Genomic DNA, 21,145 nt, shown 5'->3' on the forward strand with positions numbered 1-21,145 from the left:
TGACGCTCAGGCAGAGGGCGACGCACACTAATCGTGTCATTGCGCCCTCTGACCTGAGCGTCACTGCAGAGGACGCAGAAGACACAGCGACGGTGGAACGAGGAACAGGTGAATATAGCGCACTGACCCAGCCATACTCCCCTGCTCCCGGCGCGGTCCCAGGACGTCCTTGGTTCTCGGGGTGCCGACAGCTTCTTCCTGTATTGAGCGGTCACATGGTACCGCTCATTACAGTAATGAATATGCGGCTCCACCCCTGTGGGAGGGGAGTGGGGTCCATATTCATTACTGTAATGAACGGTACCATGTGACCGCTTACTACAGGAAGAAGCTGTCAGCTCCCAGAGAACAAGTGACGTCCAGGGACCGCGCCAGGAGCAGGTGAGTATTATTAGACAGCTGCTGCAGGTTAACAGCCTTGGGCGAAGCACCAATCCACCCACGGCTGTTGAAGGCATAAGATGGCTGATTAAATCAGCCATCATGTGCGGGGAAAGATGCGGTCTCGGCATGCGAGCCCACATCAAAGTCAGGGACGTGTCTTTTAAAGTACATGTACGTCAAAAGTGGTGATGCGGTTAACAAGGTTTTCTACTGCTATGATATTAATGACCTATTCCCACCGATCTGCTGTTTCCAGATCCAGCAATGGCTGGAGAGAAACGGTGTATAATGTGGAGTATCGCTGTTTAGTGGCCACTGAAGATCAGCTCCTATATATTTTGGAGCCATTGTACCATGCAGAAAGTACTGGAACCAGCCCTGCGCTCGGTTTAGACAGTCGTCTGACCAATTTCCCCAATCAATCTGTGTATATAAAGTAGCTGAGATTCTCAACCAGAAAAGTTGGAGAGCGTCATACTTTTTGTTCCACCTAGCAGCTGAAAGTCATGCGTATACAATCCTTATGCAATGCGTTTTTAACATCAGCTTTTACATACAGTAATTCTGTCATTTCAATCTAGTTTTTCAACTAATAAAAAATCTTTTATACAGATATAAGTAGATGATATAAAATCTGTCAGTGAGATATATAATAAGGGCAGTGCGTGTGTAGCTTACTGTACATGTCCCCCTTAGTACCCAGCTGAGGGAAAGCAGACAGTTGTGGGCTGATATTCATAGGCTGTGAAGGAGCCATAGATATTGGCCCCCTCTCAGACTAATAACACCAGCCCTTAGCCGCTGAAGAAATGGCACATCCATTAAATGCACCATTTCTGGCGCTTAGCTTCAGCTCTTCCTACTTGCCCTGGTGCAGTTGGTGTTAATTGTAGAAAGCACTCCCCGGCCCTCTTTTACCAAAAATAAAATAATCCAAAGGGGTCCACCATAAATCCATCCCATGACGATTTCCGACTGCTACATCCGGATACAGTGATGAGCGGTGACATCCGTAATGTGACGGCTCAGCATGGCATAATTTTACATCTAAAGCCGCCTAAGAAATTGGGATTTATTTTGTTACAATAGTTTTTGTAAGCTATAAGAATGTCCCTGTCGATTAAGCCTCTGCCTTTCCTCTCTGTTGAGTTGTATGTGCTTTGTTAAGGGAGTTTGTTTGACTAAGTTACTTGTGCCTGTGTATGACTCGTGTTGCCACGGGCTGATTTTATGTACCATTGTGTAAATCTTGCTTATTTCTGGAAATACAAGTTGTTTGACAGTATTGCAGGTCTTCCCCAGGTGTCACTGCAGCATAGCTGACACACCCATGAATAATTCTCTGCTTCCACCTTTCCGGAATGCAGAATGTTTCTCAAAGCTGAGCTATGCAATCTCATTCTTGTGAAAGCGCTTTTCTGGACTCAGCGTAAATTCCTGCAGTAATTTTATGTAACTGCAGACTGCTGAATTAAGACAGTGTGCAGTGTGCTCACTATCAGGATTCCACTCTATTTCCAGTGTGCAGTCACTTTACCACGAGTATGCGAATTGCATACTTGCAGTCACATGCCATCTAGCAAACAAAAGAATTTGTTTGTGTTGACCGTTTTCTGAGATCTGTAACATTTTTTGAGGTTGTGGGGCCGTGTTAGGACTTTCTTTGTGCTCTGAGCGGACTTTTTTCTGGTAATATTTGGGTGTAGATACAATGTTTTCATCGCCTCTTATTGCATTTTATTACAATGTGGCAGTGGCCCCCCCCCAAGAAAACGTAATTCTGTTTTTGTTTTTAATTTATTTTCTGTTATGCCATTTACTGATCTGATTCATTTACTTTATATTGTGATAGATTGGACATTCACGAATACGGCGATGTCAGATGTTTTTTTTTTTTTTCAATTTGTTTTATTTATAATGGGACAAAAAGGCAATGATTTAAACTCTGCATGGTTTTTTTCATATTTTTAAAACCTTTGTTTTCACCATTAACTGTATATAATAGTCTTTTTAGGGAGACTTGAATCTGATCGTTTGATTGCTTGTACATCAGCACTGTTATTTATACCATATATACTTGAGTATAAGCCGAGACCTCTAATTTTGCCACAAAAAACTGGGAAAACGTAATGACTCGAGTATAAGCCTAGGGTGGAAAATGCAGCAACTACCGGTAAATGTCAAAAATAAAAATAGATACCAATAAAAGTAAAATTAATTGAGACATCAGTAGGTTAAGTGTTTTTGAATATCCATATTGAATCAGGAGCCCCATATAATGCTCCATACAGTTCATGATGGGCCCCATATAATGCTCCATATTAAAATATGCCCCATATAATGCTGCACAAATGTTGATTATGACCCCATAAGATGCTCAATAGAGACATTTGCCCCATACAATGTTGCACAAATGCTGATTTTGGTCCCATAAGATTCTCCATAGATACATTTGCCCCATATAGTGCCGCACAAATGTTGATTATGGCCCGATCTGATGCTCCATACAGACATTTGCCCCATGCAATGCTGCACAAATGCTGATTATGGCCCCATAAGATGCTCCATACAGATATTTGCCCCCATATAACGCTGCACATGGCCCCATAAGATGCTCCATAGACTATTATGCCCCATATGCTGTTGCTGCAATTTAAAAAAAAAAAAATCACATACTCACCTCTCGTAGCTCAGGCCCCCGCCTGGGTTGGTTAGTTTGTCCTGTGAGCTGGCCACGTATGGTCTGCATCTAGTCCTAGGGTACAGGCAGGCTTATAGCATTGGTTATCAGTATGCTTATTATGGGTTATATATATTATTGTACTCTGTATTTACTGAGTGTTATGGACAGGGCCTTGCCTTTCTGTTTTTAAGTATGTTTTATTATGTTGTGTGTCAATAAAATCTTGTGTTTTTTCCTACATTATGTTTTCATTTTTTATACGTGGTGTCCATAACTGGAGTGATACTTTTCTTTCTGCTGGTTATATTTGGTCGTTTTCTCACTCGCTTGCACCCCGTATTTATGGATATATTTTTTTATATTAGGTTTATATGTTGGTAGTGCGCCCTATTTCATTGCTTATCCCGGCACTTGCTATAGTCACCTGTCCTCCGTTCCACCACCGAGTGCCGCTGTCTTCCCCGTCATCCGCACTGACGCTCAGGCAGAGGGCGACGCACACTAATCGTGTCATTGCGCCCTCTGACCTGAGCGTCACTGCAGAGGACGCAGAAGACACAGCGACGGTGGAACGAGGAACAGGTGAATATAGCGCACTGACCCAGCCATACTCCCCTGCTCCCGGCGCGGTCCCAGGACGTCCTTGGTTCTCGGGGTGCCGACAGCTTCTTCCTGTATTGAGCGGTCACATGGTACCGCTCATTACAGTAATGAATATGCGGCTCCACCCCTGTGGGAGGGGAGTGGGGTCCATATTCATTACTGTAATGAACGGTACCATGTGACCGCTTACTACAGGAAGAAGCTGTCAGCTCCCAGAGAACAAGTGACGTCCAGGGACCGCGCCAGGAGCAGGTGAGTATTATTAGACAGCTGCTGCAGGTTAACAGCCTTGGGCGAAGCACCAATCCACCCACGGCTGTTGAAGGCATAAGATGGCTGATTAAATCAGCCATCATGTGCGGGGAAAGATGCGGTCTCGGCATGCGAGCCCACATCAAAGTCAGGGACGTGTCTTTTAAAGTACATGTACGTCAAAAGTGGTGATGCGGTTAACAAGGTTTTCTACTGCTATGATATTAATGACCTATTCCCACCGATCTGCTGTTTCCAGATCCAGCAATGGCTGGAGAGAAACGGTGTATAATGTGGAGTATCGCTGTTTAGTGGCCACTGAAGATCAGCTCCTATATATTTTGGAGCCATTGTACCATGCAGAAAGTACTGGAACCAGCCCTGCGCTCGGTTTAGACAGTCGTCTGACCAATTTCCCCAATCAATCTGTGTATATAAAGTAGCTGAGATTCTCAACCAGAAAAGTTGGAGAGCGTCATACTTTTTGTTCCACCTAGCAGCTGAAAGTCATGCGTATACAATCCTTATGCAATGCGTTTTTAACATCAGCTTTTACATACAGTAATTCTGTCATTTCAATCTAGTTTTTCAACTAATAAAAAATCTTTTATACAGATATAAGTAGATGATATAAAATCTGTCAGTGAGATATATAATAAGGGCAGTGCGTGTGTAGCTTACTGTACATGTCCCCCTTAGTACCCAGCTGAGGGAAAGCAGACAGTTGTGGGCTGATATTCATAGGCTGTGAAGGAGCCATAGATATTGGCCCCCTCTCAGACTAATAACACCAGCCCTTAGCCGCTGAAGAAATGGCACATCCATTAAATGCACCATTTCTGGCGCTTAGCTTCAGCTCTTCCTACTTGCCCTGGTGCAGTTGGTGTTAATTGTAGAAAGCACTCCCCGGCCCTCTTTTACCAAAAATAAAATAATCCAAAGGGGTCCACCATAAATCCATCCCATGACGATTTCCGACTGCTACATCCGGATACAGTGATGAGCGGTGACATCCGTAATGTGACGGCTCAGCATGGCATAATTTTACATCTAAAGCCGCCTAAGAAATTGGGATTTATTTTGTTACAATAGTTTTTGTAAGCTATAAGAATGTCCCTGTCGATTAAGCCTCTGCCTTTCCTCTCTGTTGAGTTGTATGTGCTTTGTTAAGGGAGTTTGTTTGACTAAGTTACTTGTGCCTGTGTATGACTCGTGTTGCCACGGGCTGATTTTATGTACCATTGTGTAAATCTTGCTTATTTCTGGAAATACAAGTTGTTTGACAGTATTGCAGGTCTTCCCCAGGTGTCACTGCAGCATAGCTGACACACCCATGAATAATTCTCTGCTTCCACCTTTCCGGAATGCAGAATGTTTCTCAAAGCTGAGCTATGCAATCTCATTCTTGTGAAAGCGCTTTTCTGGACTCAGCGTAAATTCCTGCAGTAATTTTATGTAACTGCAGACTGCTGAATTAAGACAGTGTGCAGTGTGCTCACTATCAGGATTCCACTCTATTTCCAGTGTGCAGTCACTTTACCACGAGTATGCGAATTGCATACTTGCAGTCACATGCCATCTAGCTTCTCATTCACTTCATCTAAAGGGAAACGCTATTTAACTGCTGATCTAGCGGTGATCTGCAGGTAAAAAGCGTTTGAATCATGGCTTGAAGATTTACTGGAACAGAGGCTACAGGGCGAAAATGAAGTTATATTCTCCCTGCAGCAACAAACTTCCAGTAATTGGTGCATGGCTCACTATACAGTTCCCATGCTATAATCAGTCTCCTGCAGTTTGATGGAAAGCCTGCTCTGCAGAGTGTATGTGTAGATCAGACTGTCAATCAGTGTGTCAGAGATTGATTACAGCCCTCTGACTGTGCAGAGAGCAGAGGCTGCAGCCACTCACTGCGCCTCTCTGCTGACTTGAAGCAAGCAGCTGCAGGGAAAATATAATTTCACTAGATTGTGGCCCGATTCTAACGCATCGGGTATTCTAGAATATGCATGTCCCCGTAGTATATGGACAATGATGGTTCCAGAATTTGCGGCAGACTGTGCCCGTCGCTGATTGGTCGAGGCAACCTTTATGAAATCGTCGCCATGGCAACCATTATGACATGTACGTCGATACTGTGCCCATCGCTGATTGGTCGAGGCGAATTCGCGGCAGACTGTGCCCGTCGCTGATTGGTCGAGGCAACCTTTATGACATCATCGTCGCCATGCTGTACCCGTCGCTGATTGGTCGAGGCCTGGCGGCCTCGACCAATCAGATGCGGGATTTCCAGGACAGACAGACAGACAGACAGACAGAAAAACCCTTAGACAATTACAGGTCCTTCTCAAAAAATTAGCATATAGTGTTAAATTTCATTATTTACCATAATGTAATGATTACAATTAAACTTTCATATATTATAGATTCATTATCCACCAACTGAAATTTGTCACGTCTTTTATTGTTTTAATACTGATGATTTTGGCATACAACTCCTGATAACCCAAAAAACCTGTCTCAATAAATTAGCATATCAAGAAAAGATTCTCTAAACGACCTATTACCCTAATCTTCTGAATCAACTAATTAACTCTAAACACATGCAAAAGATACCTGAGGCTTTTATAAACTCCCTGCCTGGTTCATTACTCAAAACTCCCATCATGGGTAAGACTAGCGACCTGACAGATGTCAAGAAGGCCATCATTGACACCCTCAAGCAAGAGGGTAAGACCCAGAAAGAAATTTCTCAACAAATAGGCTGTTCCCAGAGTGCTGTATCAAGGCACCTCAATGGTAAGTCTGTTGGAAGGAAACAATGTGGCAGAAAACGCTGTACAACGAGAAGAGGAGACCGGACCCTGAGGAAGATTGTGGAGAAGGACCGATTCCAGACCTTGGGGAACCTGAGGAAGCAGTGGACTGAGTCTGGTGTGGAAACATCCAGAGCCACCGTGCACAGCCGTGTGCAGGAAATGGGCTACAGGTGCCGAAATGGGCTACAGAGAAGCAGCACTGGACTGTTGCTAAGTGGTCCCAAGTACTTTTTTCTGATGAAAGCAAATTTTGCATGTCATTCGGAAATCAAGGTGCCAGAGTCTGGAGGAAGACTGGGGAGAAGGAAATGCCAAAATGCCTGAAGTCCAGTGTCAAGTACCCACAGTCAGTGATGGTGTGGGGTGCCATGTCAGCTGCTGGTGTTGGTCCACTGTGTTTCATCAAGGGCAGGGTCAATGCAGCTAGCTATCAGGAGATTTTGGAGCACTTCATGCTTCCATCGGCTGAAATGCTTTATGGAGATGAAGATTTCATTTTTCAGCACGACCTGGCACCTGCTCACAGTGCCAAAACCACTGGTAAATGGTTTACTGACCATGGTATTACTGTGCTCAATTGGCCTGCCAACTCTCCTGACCTGAACCCCATAGAGAATCTGTGGGATATTGTGAAGAGAAAGTTGAGAGACGCAAGACCCAACACTCTGGATGAGCTTAAGGCCGCTATTGAAGCATCCTGGGCCTCCATAACATCTCAGCAGTGTCACAGGCTGATTGCCTCCATGCCACGCCGCATTGAAGCAGTCATTTCTGCCAAAGGATTCCCGACCAAGAATTGAGTGCATAACTGAACATTATTATTTGATGGTTTTTTTGTTTGTTATTAAAAAACACTTTTATTTGATTGGATGGGTGAAATATGCTAATTTATTGAGACAGGTTTTTTGGGTTATCAGGAGTTGTATGCCAAAATCATCAGTATTAAAACAATAAAAGACGTGACAAATTTCAGTTGGTGGATAATGAATCTATAATATATGAAAGTTTAATTGTAATCATTACATTATGGTAAATAATGAAATTTAACACTATATGCTAATTTTTTGAGAAGGACCTGTATATATGTAGATGTCTCCGTCACTTAATTGTGGGACACGTGAACCATGGTTTAATATGCTGCCTCCTGGAGGCTAGCCTTAAGAATGCAGCTTAGAAAAGCAGCTACACCAACAGGCTACACCTAGGCAGCCAATATCCAGTTACTAAAGAAGCACTGTGTACTTACAGTTGCTTATTTTGCCCTTCCACCCATTTAATTCTTCTCTTTTCCATTAGATCTATGATATCACGTGATTCAAAACTGACTAGCGGAATCCCTCCAGGCTATATGTAGATGTGGGAAGTCTTTTTTTCTCTGCATGAGCCATCTCCCTCTTCATCTTCTGACTCTGCTCCGCTTCTTCCCTTTGCCAGGGACTCTTGCAGTGAAAACTTATGCAGGAAAAAAAACACTTGCTTTTTCCTACTGCTTTTCCACTACCTGAATAACTAGGTGTCGGTTGCCCCATGTAGCCTAGTGGGGAGGAGTCAGAGCTTTTATTTTCTTCCCAAGATGTATTCTTAGTGACAGCCTCCAGGTGGCAGCATATTAACCCATGGTTCCTATATCCCCCCCAATGAATTCTTTATTTTCTCCCTTTAGCCGCTGCTTCAATAAAACAGACTAACATGATTAACTTCTTATCTGCAGATCACCATTATATCTGCAGGTAAGTAGCATTTCTGCAGGTGACAGGTTCCCTTTAATTTTCATTCTGTATTATTTTGCTGAGTTACTAGGGGATGTACACTATATCAAGGTGACCTTGGGCAGGTGGGAAGTTCTGGCCATCAGCGTGGAGACAACACCACGGCCATTCTTGACTTTTTGCCTGACCTGATTACTTCTCTGCCTCACTGCTTGCTACCGTAAACCAGGTTCATCTGCCAGCTGTCATCTGCTGTAGTTTTGACAGGGAAGTAGCTGTTGGCAATACATATGTAATACTGTATAATGCTTTGGCGGATACATTATAATACATGAGTGGCTCCAGGCATCTTGATTTAGAGCCGCTACGTACTAGCTGCTTTTCTCTATGGTTCACAACGGGGCCTGCTCTACAATATATATGCCCTAAGATGACTTATTAACACTGTCTTTTGGAAATTAACCCTTTTAACTTTAAAATGTTAAAGGAGATGTCCAGTGGTGAGCTGCAAATATGTAAATCGGCGTGTAAAGGTCTGGTCCGCCTGCGGTTTCTTCCAATATTCTTGCTGCTTTTTAGCCGCTTTTCATTAGCATTGTAATCATAATCCCTGAATGCAGTTTTGTTACGTTGTGTTAGAACAAAGACAGATTTTTTGTAGAAATGTCTCCATCCCTATGAATAGAACCTGCAGAAATTTGAACAACCACATTCAGGTCAAGATAACTGACAATATAATAATTGCATGAATATTTTTACTGCTTATAATTGTTCAATTTTTTTTTCTTGTAAGATTACAAATTTGGTACAAGAAAAATGGCTCCTTTTGGACTCATCGGATTTCTGAGAGTCAGATTCTAAATTCAAATGATTCAACTGAGCTGTGGTTAAAAAAAGAAAAAAGGCTCCTGAGATTAGGGGGAAAAGGCCTTTTTTTTCCTAGAAATAAAACCACTCTTTTCCATGCGATATATCTAGTCCATGCAATAATTCAGCTCACCTTTACTCAAGTAAATTAGGCTAGAGTAGTGCTGGTTTCCCAGCTACTAAGGTGACAAGCAATTTGTAATTTGAATTTGCAACTTAATTGGTAAGAGTAGATTGGGACTTTCACTGCAACCAGACAGTTTTTGTCTTGGGCTATCTATTTAAAATGGTCCACTATTCGCCTGAATATGCTTTGAAGTGGTATTCTCATGTTATGAAATTTCTTTAGTTAGGTAGACAACATGAAAAATATACAAGTTTTCAAGTGACTTACTTTTTCTATCACCTGTCATTCTCCTGAGAGCTTTTATCTTACACTAGATGGTGGCCCGATTCTAACGCATCGGGTATTCTAGAATATGCATGTCCACGTAGTATATTGCACAGCCCACGTAGTATATTGCCCAGCGATGTAGTATATTGCCCAGCCACGTAGTATATTGCCCAGCCGCGTAGTATATTGCCCAGCCGCGTAGTATATTGCCCAGCCGCGTAGTATATTGCCCAGCCGCGTAGTATATTGCCCAGCCGCGTAGTATATTGCCCAGCCACGTAGTATATTGCCCAGCCACGTAGTATATTGCCCAGCCACGTAGTATATTGCCCAGCCACGTAGTATATTGCCCAGTGACGTAGTATATTGCCCAGCCACGTAGTATATTGCACAGCGATGTAGTATACATCACAGAGCCACGTAGTATAAAGCACAGACACGTAGTATATTGGCCAGTCATGTAGTATATTGCCCAGCCACGTATGTAACAGGTTAAAAAAGACTTAAAATAAGAAATAAACATATACTCACCTTCCGAGGGCCCCTTGTAGTCCTGGCGGCTGTGTGCGGTGCACGCGGCAGCTTCCGGTCCCAGGGTTGGTATGAGCGCAGGACCTGAGATGATGTCGCGGTCACGTGACCGTGACGTCATGGCAGGTCCTTCTCGCATAGCATCCTTGGCACCGGAACCTGCCGCTTGCACTGCCGAGAACAGGGCGCGACGTCGGAGGGTGAGAATAACGTGTTTTTTTTATTATTATTATTTGTAACATTAGATATTTTTACTATTGATGCTGCATACGTAGCATCAATAGTAAAAAGTTGGTCACACAGGGTTAATAGCTGCGTTAATGGAGTGCGTTACACCGCGGTCCATTAACGCTGGCATTAACCCTGTGTGAGGGCTGACTGGAGGGGAGTATGGAGCAGGCACTGACTGCGGGGAGGAAGGAGCGGCCATTTTGCCGTTGGACTGTGCCCGTCGCTGATTGGTCGTGGCAATGGTTGTGGGTGTTTTGCCACGACCAATCAGCGACTTGGATTTCCATGACAGACAGAGGCCGCGACCAATGAATATCCGTGACAGACAGAAAGACGGAAGTGACCCTTAGACAATTATATAGATAGATAGTGTACAGCTGGTTTCCATGGAGCTTGTCAACTGGTGTTTTCCTAGACCCTGGCTGAGAGTGTGCAGCAGTTACATTGCAGGCAAGAGATTAACTTCTAATATCCAGGACACCTGTCTTAAAGGGACTCTGTCACCTGAATTTGGCGGGACTGGTTTTGGGTCATATGGGCGGAGTTTTCGGGTGTTTGATTCACCCTTTCCTTACCCGCTGGCTGCAATATTGGATTGAAGTTAATTCTCTGTCCTCCATAGTACACGCCTGCGCAAGGCAATCTTGCCTTGTGCAGTCGTGTACTATGGAGGACAGAGAATGAACTTCAATCCAATATTGCAGCCAGCATGCAGCCAGCAGGTAAGGAAAGGGTGAATCAAACACCCAAAAACTCCGCCCATATGACCCAAAACCAGTCCCGCCAAATTCAGGTGACAGGTTCCCTTTAAGCCCATTCATTTCTATACAACAATTTGCTGCTCGCCTCCAACCCTTTCCCTCTCGGCTCCTGACAAGCTGCTGTTATAAATTTTGCAAAGTCACCAGCAGCTTCTAGAGCAGTTCTCCCAATCACAACTGAGCAATGAGCTTGTTCATATGCCCTGTTTTTTCTGTGTGAATATAAAAATAACTGTGTAGTCTTGAGAAGAAACCACTGAGGGATGAATGTGTTTTTATACGAATGCTTTAATTCTACTACTTACCAGAGCTGTCACTCAAAGAGAATTGCCTGTCCTACCAGAAATTAGAAAGTGAAAGAGACTGGAAAGTCGTGTGCCTGACCCAAAATATCTAATGATAACTAATGTGGACAGTTCTGTGTTTTGAGGTGTTAGGCAGTAGGTCCAGACCCTGGTAATGAAAGATTCTGTATTTGTTTAGTAAATGATCAGACAATCTGTGTTTTATTTTGAAACTACACTTGAATATTCCTTTGAAGGGAATCGTATTAGCTGGATTTCGTTCCCCAAACTGTTTATAAGTGCATATAGTTCTTGCAAAGACATGTCCAGCTATACCTTTAGCCAACTAGTCCGTTCCTCCGTTACTGAGAAATCATAATTTTGAATCCATATGGAAATGAGGCTGAAGTTATTTTGACATGTGGAAGCTCTTCCCAAGCCTCTGGCACTCCGGCTCTATTCCGTGCCCAGAACCGCCTTCTGCTGCTTGACTGACAGTTCCTTTGCTTGAAAATACGGTCAGTCACACAGAAGGCAGCGCTGATCAGAGGAGTAGTCCAGGCTTAGTTAGAGCTTCCACATGCCAAAAGCACCTTAGCCTTATTAGCATATTGATTCAAATGGTGATTTCTCAGTAACAGAGGAACAGATTAGTTGGTTAAAGATAGGGATGGAATTGTCTTTCCAAGAGCTACATGCACTGGTTGGCGAGTGAAATCCTGCTGACAGATTCCTGTTAACTCTGCGCGTTACCCAAGGTCCCCAGCCTTTATGATGACTTGCATGGACTATCTTGTCTCTTTACACATAAAACTCCTGTCTGTGTAATCTATCTTTTTAATCAACACATGTAGAAATACTGGTGTTTTTTTAATTATTTTTTTTCTAAATTTATTGGTTTGTAAAATAGTTTTATGGTTACAACCTCAGAAATTATTGAGAAGAAACAATGACAACCTATTGATGAGCGCTACAAGTTGTAATTCTGTGTCTTAATTTATTTTCATAAAAAGTTGATTAGCTTTGTAAATATATTCCTTTTTTTCATTGACAAGCATGGCTGTATCCAATAATCCTGCTGGCTGTCTTAGGAATCACCTGTATTTCTTTACTGTCCTATTATATATGTTGACCTGTTTTAATGTATAGTATTGTAAATTATATAAAACCTGCAGTAATTTACAGCTTCATAGGTACCATGTTGTACAATCTGTTAATTGGCTTTATATGTCTGTGTTTAGTAAGGAGAATGCAGACCAGTGGTGTATTGATTCAGATATTTCCCCTACATGACAAGGAAGAATTGAAACGACTGAGTTTCCAGTGGTACCGCCAAATCAAGTTTGCCTATCAGCCAATAGGTGAGATCACATTTGTTTTTTTTATGCTTATGTTTTATAGCGCTCATGCAGATAATGTGTATTTACCGCGGATATTTGCAAGAGTGGAGATGGCCTAGGATTTCATAGGCTTTTTTTAAGAGCATTGTCAGAGTCTTCTCTTCGTTGGCCACCTGCAAATTTAAAAGGAATCCATCAACAGGTTTTTGCTAAATAATCTGACCTCAGCATGAGGTAGGGAGCGAGACCCCGATTCCATCGATATGTCATTTAGTTTACTGGGTTATAACCGGTATGCTATTATGTCTCCGAAAATAAGACGGTCTTTCATTATTTTTTATTATATATATTTTTATTATTTTTTTCAATGAAAAAACAATCCACATTATTCATTATTCTTACCAAAAAAATCTACATTTATTAAAATATAATAATGTCATCACATACGCATGCTCGCACGTACTGCACATACACACGTGTACACACTGCACATACAGTACATACCAGCCTGCCTTCTCTCCAGTTCTCCTAGACTCGTGCAGTTAAAGAACCTTTGGTGACATCATGAACCGTGATGTCAAAAAAGGTCCTTAAGCAGTCTTAACCGCAAAATAGAAATGCTGGTGGCTCCTAAGAGAGTGGGGCCCTGAGAAATTGCCCAGTTTGCCTCCAAGTGCTGGCCCTGCATACCAGGCCTATCTCCTTTTTAGTTCCTCTAGACTACTTCAGTTAAAAGACTTTTGGTGACATCATTTTTACATGACCATCATGTCATCAAAGGTCCTTAAGTAGTTTTAACCTCGGAATAGAAGTGATGGGGGCCCTGTGCAACTAACCAGTTTGCAGACCACCCCAAATACTGGTCCTGACTCTAACTAGGGCTTATTTTTGGAGTTGGGCTTATATTTCAATCATACTTGAATAATTTTTTGAAATCATGCTTGAGCATATTTTGAGGTACGTTCTTATTTTCAGGGAAACCCAGGTCTTTTCTCTGCTGCAGGTTTAGCAGAGCCCAGTTGGTGAGCTGTGTATTATAGTGATGAGCGAATATACTCGTTATTCGAGATTTCCTGAGCATGCTCGTGGGTCCTCCGAGTATTTTTTAGTACTCAAAGATTTAGTTTTTGTTGCTGCAGCTGAATGATTTACATCTGTTAGCCAGCATAAGTACATGTGGGGGTTACCTGGTTGCTAGGGAATCCCCACATGTAATCAAGCTGGCTAAGAGATGTAAATCATTCAGTAGCTGCAAAGAAAACTAAATCTCCGAGCACTAAAAAATACTCGGAGGACACCCGAGCTTACTCGGGAAATCTCGAGTAACGAGTATATTCGCCCATCACTTTTGTATAACTCGCCTGTACCACAGCTTTCTTTGTATATTGTATAGTGACAGAACGCTGCTAATCAGTGCTGTAGTGATAATCTCCTGTTGCTAAAACACTGATTGTATTGAAACAGCAAAGCACAGCCTAGTAAGTCGCATATCAAGGTTATCAGTCTATGCTCATACATTATGGTGGTCTCAGAATACATAACAAAAGCCTGCTGACAGATTCCATTTTAAAAAGAATAACACAGATTGCAGCATTATTCTTCTCATTGTGATGGAAGACACAAAAGAACCTTCTTTAGTTAAAGTGATCCACTCAACACCCATTAAAACTCATCATACAACAGATCCAATGACCCAGCATGACCATTCTTTTTAAGGAATTTATCGCATAGTTCACCAGTAAAATGCCCGTGGTGAAGTCTGCGATAATTCTGCAGAAATCCATAAGTGATTTATCACTTATGCTGCAGATCTACCAGTTCTCTGAATATTGAGCTTTGTATAACCTTGCCAACACCACTGATTGGCAGCTTCCTGTGTGCACTGTGCAGAGGCACAGCTAACAGTCCTCTGTCAGTGACTAGAGCGGGGATATACGGCGCTCATTAATATGGAGAACTACATGACAGCAGGTTTACTAGTCCTGGAGTGATAATCTCCTGATGATATAAAATAGTGATTTATTTGTAAAACTATAGCGAGCAGCTCACTAACTGACACATCACTGGATCTGAGTCTTTGGCCCTTCATCATGCTGCTCTCAGATTACCGTATATACTCGAGTATAAGCCGACCCGAGTATAAGCCGACCCCCTTAATTTTGCAACAAAAAACTGGGAAAACTTATTGACTCGAGTATAAGCCTAGGGTGGAAAATGCAGCAGCTACCGGTAAATGCCAAGAATAAAAATCGATACCAATAAGAGTAAAATTAATTGAGACATCAGTAGGTTGTGTTTTTGAATATCCATATTGAATCAGGAGCCCCATATAATGCTCCATACAGTTCTTTATGGCCCCATATAATGCTCCATGCAGTTCTTTATGGCCCTATAGATGCCTCATATAATGCTCCATACAGTTCATTATGGCCCCATAGATGCTCCATATAAAACTGTGCCACATATAATGCTCCATAACGTTCATTATTGCCCCATAGATGCTCCATATAAAGCTGTGCCACATATAATGCTCCATACCGTTCATTATTGCTCCATATAAAGCTGTGCCACATATAATGCTCCATACCGTTCATTATTGCCCCATAGATGCTCCATATAAAGCTGTGCCACATATAATGCTCCATACCGTTCATTAGTGCCCCATAGATGCTCCATATAAAGCTGTGCCACATATAATGCTGCTGCAATAAAAAAAATGACATACTCACCCCTCATCGCTGCTCCTTACCGTCCCGTCTCTCCGCAGTGACTGTTCAGGCAGCGGGCGGCACGCACACTAATACGTCATCGCGCCCTCTGACGTGAACAGTCACAGCAAGAGGACGGGAAGACGAAGCGGCGCCCAGCGGGTGGAACGCGGACTGGTAAATATGAAATACTCACCTGCTCCTGCGCGGGCCCTGGCTCCTTCTCCCGGACAGATGGTCTCCGGGCACTGCAGCTTCTTCCTCTGTCAGCGGTCACTGGTACCGCTCATTACAGGAATGAATATGCGGCTCCACCCCTATGGGAGTGGAGTCCATATACATTACTTTAATGAGTGGTACCACGTGACCGCTGAACAGAGGAAGAGCTGCGGCACCCGAAGACCATGGGACAGGCAGGGGACAGCGTCGGGAGCAGGTGAGTATGCGACAGACCTCTCTCCCCCTCACCCGCCGACCCTGCCGCCGACCATGACTCGAGTATAAGCCGAGAGGGGCACTTTCAGCCCAAAAATTTGGGCTGAAAATCTCGGCTTATACTAGAGTATATACGGTATGTGGAAAATGCCTGGTGACAGATTCCCTTCAAATTGAATCTGTCACCACATTTGGTAAGAATTACGTGTCACACTGGTAATTCCCCCTTCATGTAAAATAATCTCTGGAGGCAGAGTTATCATCCAGGCAGCGCCCTCCCCATAACGTGGAAGAGGTCACTTATATAAAGTGATCAAAGAGGATTTCTCAGCAACAGCACATCCGATATGAGACAGAGGTAGGACTGTTTCCAGCAGTCTATAACCTGTATGCCCATATTAATAGTTTAGATAGGTCAAATATGGTGACAGATTCCCTTTAAGGTGAAGACACCAGTCAGTCTGCTATATCCTCAATGATTAAATGCACTTTTGATCACTGTGGCCACATCAAGTTTACAGGCATAGATATGCAATCAAGCATGTCTCTGCAGCTTAAAGGGACACTGTCACCTGAATTTGGAGGGAACAATCTTCAGCCATGGAGGCAGGGTTTTGGGGGTTTTTGATTCACCCTTTCCTTACCCGCTGGCTGCATGCTGGCTGCAATATTGAATTGAAGTTCATTCTCTGTCCTCCATAGTACACGCCTGAATTTGAAATGTAATTAAGAACAGGAACAGTGGAGGTCAAGATAAGGTCTGCAAGACCAAGCAAAATTTCAGTGAGAGCTGCTCGTAGGATTGCTTGAAGCAAATTAGAGACCCCACTTTACTCCAAAAGACCTTCAGAAAAATATAGCCTACTCTGGAGTTGTGGTACATTGTTCTACTGTTCAGAAACACCTGAAAATATATGGGCTTCATGGAAAAGTCATCAGCAGAAAACATCTCCTGCGTCATCACCATAAAACTCAGCATAAGAAGTATAGAAAATTAACATCTAAACGAGCCGGATACATGTTGGAAACAAGTTCTGTGGACTGATGAGGTTAAAATAGAACTCCTTGGCCACAATTATCAAATATATGTGCGGAGAAAAAGGGCACAGAATTTCTGGAAAAGAACATCTGACTAACCATTAAGCATGGAGTTGGATTAATTATACTTTGTGGTTGTGCTGCAACCAATGGTACCAAGAACATTTCATGGGTAGAGGGAAGAATGGATTAAATGAAATTTCAACAAATTGATGCAAACATAACACCATCTGTAAAAATGCTGACATTAATAAGAGGATGGTTTCTACAAATATATAATGATTCTAAACTCAAGTCAAAATCCATAGTAGACTAGACTATCTCAAAAGGCATATGTGATGTACACTAACAAATCTCCATGTGCACTAATAAGAACACCTAATCCAATGGTACGCAAGGTACAACAGAAAGAATCCAAACCCCATGAACAATGTATGGTAAAAGATTCATTACCTAATGCAGATGCTGGTGCTCGTGGTGTCCCCTCACCCCGATGCGCGTTTCGCTCCATCCCCTCCAGTGATGCCAAGACTTTTACATGCCAGTGTATAGAGGAGAGGCATGTCTCGAGCAGTGTGTCTTTTGACTGCAATTCTCCTAATGCCTTGGATGGGTTTGCAGCTTGAAATATGTGATGACTCCCATTTTTATCACATTTTCGGAGAGTCCCTTTAAAGAGGATGTGTCATCAGAGGGCAACTTAGCCTGATGATTTATGCACTTTAGAATGGCTCTGACAGAAGGCTTGAATAAATGCAACTGTATAGGAATACATACTGTATGTTATATGAAATGCTATGTTAATGAAAATGTATGCTGTACAATATATATTTTTGGGTGGCCAAATATAGGTAAATGAAGCCAAACGGCCACCTCAAGTGAATGGAGCCTATGAATACATTCATTTTCTGCAGCTGGCGCTGTTCCACTGCACCTAGGTAGACGTGTGTGTTCACAAAGAACATGAAAAGGGCCTGAAAAACCTTATCTCATTTTAGCACATGAATGGCTCAATATCTATTTGAGGAGATTTACTACAGACCTTTTACGCTTTCATTCATGCACTAATGTTTTCTATACATTTCTTGCTTTCTCTTTGCAGATAATATCCGCCATTACTTTGGTGATACTATTGGATTATACTTTGGTTTCTTAGAATACTTCACTTTGGCCTTAATTCCGATGGCTCTCATTGGCATTCCTTATTACTTTTTTGCCTGGGAGGACTATGACAAATATGTGATCTTTGCTACATTTAATTTGGTATGGTCTACCGTTATCCTAGAAGTCTGGAAGCGCTACTGCTCAACAATGACCTACCGATGGGGGACTTTGCTAATGAAGAGGGAGTTTGAGGAGCCCCGACCTGGCTTTCATGGAGTACTGGGCATCAATCCTGTTACAGGAAAAAAAGAACCTACTTACTCCAGTTTAAAGAGACAGTTGCGAATATATCTAGTTTCTGTGCCTTTTGTGTGCCTTAGCCTGTATTTTGCAATTTATGTGATGATGATTTACTTCTCCTTGGAGAGCTGGGTCATGACCTACGACCATGAACATCAATCAACTTTCAGTAACCTTCTGCTGTTTGTCCCAAGCATCATTTATGCAGTTGTGATTGAAATCATGAATCGTATTTACAGATATGCTGCAGAGTTCCTCACTAATTATGGTAAGATATTGGTGTGAAATGCATAAAAAAATGTAAATATATTAGGTAAAGTTTGGTACTCAGCAGTGTACTTGTGCGGTCAACCCATGGTCTAGTGTAAACTACGTGGTTGATCTGCGGTCTAGTGTAAACTACTTGGCCGATCTGTGGTCTGGTGTAAACTACGTGGTCGATCTGTGGTCTAGTGTAAACTATGTGGTCAATCTGCAGTCTAGTGTAAACTACGTGGTCGATCTGCAGTCTAGTGTAAAACTGTGTTCAATCTGCGGTCTAGTGTAAAACTACACGGTCGATCTGCGGTCTAGTGTAAACTATGTGGTCAATCTGCAGTCTAGTGTAAACTACGTGGTCGATCTGCAGTCTAGTGTAAAACTGTGTTCGATCTGCGGTCTAGTGTAAAACTATGTGGTTGTTCCATGGTCCAGTATAACCTATGTGGTTCAGCCAGTGAGTCATGTAAACTACGTGGTCATTCCACAGTCTAACGTAAATTATGTGGTCGGTCTGTGGGCTAGTGTAACCTATGTGGTCTGTCCGTGGTACAATGTAAACTATGTGGTTCGTCTGCGGTGTAGTGTAAGTTACATGGTCGGTCCGCGGTCTTGTGTTTACTGCTCTGTACAGATCTCCGCTTCTGAGCCTTTTTTGTATAGTGATGGTGCAAATGTACTGCAGCCATCGTCAAGGGATTAATCACATCACAATGTGCACTCTGCCCCCTCTAGTGCTGACTGCAGGCGGCAGAACATCATTTATTAAGTTAATTAATATTCTATGAAGAATCTATTAATATTTAAATATAATCACCTTGGAGATTACCTTAACTTGTTTTCACCGGACAATCCCTCTATCCGTTATCCATAGGAAAGGTGATGAATTGTTGATCGGTGGGGGTGTTACCACTGTGCAGAATTGAGTACCTGTATTCCTATTAGAATGGAGCAGTCCACATGCTCGACCAATGCACCAGTCAGTCTCCATGGGGCTGCCGAGCTGTTCTCAGCTTTTCCCTGCAGCCCCATAGAGAATGAATGGAGCCTGATTTGCTGCTCCACTTTGCAATGGGGATAAAATATTCCTGCTGGATATATAAATTCCCTTTTTGGTGATTGATGCAGGTCCCAGCAGTGGGATCCTCACTAATCGGCAAGATAGCACCTACTCTGTGGATAGGTGAAAGCTTGTTTTCACTGGATAACCTCCCTTTAAAGCTTCTGATTAGAGGCAGATGACTGGACATTGTCCTTCAGCACTTTCTGTGGGATTTGCTCAAGTTTATGAGCTTTACGGTAGCTGCAAAGTTGGTCTTAATGGTAAAGAACCCGACACTCACAGATAAGTACAATATAAAAAACCTTTAGTTATTCTAGTTTGAAGACCGTGTCCGGTGTATTGGTGGTTAACGTTTCGGTTAACCTGACCGTTCTCAAACATACATAATAGTATAGGACTACGGAGGTAGAGTATAAAAGAGGCAGCGCTATGGGGAACGCAACCTTATCTATAAAATAGCACCAAATATTATTTTAGAATATAATAATAAAATGTTGGCAACTATTTTAATGCATCTCAGTATCTACCTAGAGATTAAACCAAAGTGTTTATTTTACATTTTTTATTTTTTTATTTTTTTTACAGAAAACCATAGATTGGAGTCTTCACATCAGAACCACTTGGTCCTGAAGGTCTTAGTGGTAAGTTCATGTTTTTCTTCAGTTACTGTGGGGGTGAGAAGTAAAATGGAATCTTTATATTTTGTCTTTTGGGAAATGGATCATTATCACTAAATAAATCTGTCATCTTAATAATCTGGACATAGGTCCTGTTATTGCTGTAGCACCTTAGGTCTGGTAGGCAAATTGACCCCAAAATGTGCCATTTGGCTGCTAGGAGCACTGAATGCATCCACGGAGCACAATTTATCACATTGTCCAGTAAACGCCCAACTTGCCACCATCTGCAGGCTGCAGCGTAAATGTGCATGCTCGTCGTATACACGTATATGCCCATCGCCTGTCAGCCCGCTAACATCCAGGGGAGCAGAGACTGAGGCGCACTCTCATTATATTTATCAGCTTGTTATATTTAGTGCTCCTAGTAGTCAGACGCCATTACTTTTTTGTTTTTGCCTTAGTTGCTAGGAGAACAGATTGCTCTGCAGTTAGAATACTCTAATATTCCACATTCCCATAGAGCGTCGGTCACACAAGTCGGGATGAGGGGTGCTGGGTGGAGTCTCGCACCTCTTAACCCCTTCCCGACCTGTGACACAGCGTATGCGTCATGAAAGTCGGTGCCAATCCGACCTGTGACGCATATGCTGTGTCACAGAAAGATCGCGTCCCTGCAGATCGGGTGAAAGGGTTAACTCCCATTTCACCCGATCTGCAGGGACAGGGGGAGTGGTAGTTTAGCCCAGGGGGGGTGGCTTCAC

General features: G+C 42.7%; 1 protein-coding gene across 3 annotated transcripts in view; it reads left to right on the forward strand.

Moving 5' to 3' along the window:
• The window catches only part of ANO10 (anoctamin 10), a 358,375-nt gene that overhangs the window by 41,475 nt on the left and 295,755 nt on the right, over window positions 1-21,145 (forward strand). For all 3 annotated transcript variants that reach the window (XM_069730040.1, XM_069730039.1, XM_069730041.1), the window contains exons 5-7: window positions 12,760-12,879; window positions 18,142-18,711; window positions 20,350-20,405. In XM_069730040.1, the coding sequence (XP_069586141.1) occupies window positions 12,760-12,879; window positions 18,142-18,711; window positions 20,350-20,405 (746 nt within the window). The remainder of the gene's footprint in view (window positions 1-12,759; window positions 12,880-18,141; window positions 18,712-20,349; window positions 20,406-21,145) is intronic.

This window comes from Ranitomeya imitator, chromosome 6 (assembly GCF_032444005.1).
Source record: "Ranitomeya imitator isolate aRanImi1 chromosome 6, aRanImi1.pri, whole genome shotgun sequence".
NCBI classification, from domain to species: Eukaryota; Metazoa; Chordata; class Amphibia; order Anura; family Dendrobatidae; genus Ranitomeya; species Ranitomeya imitator.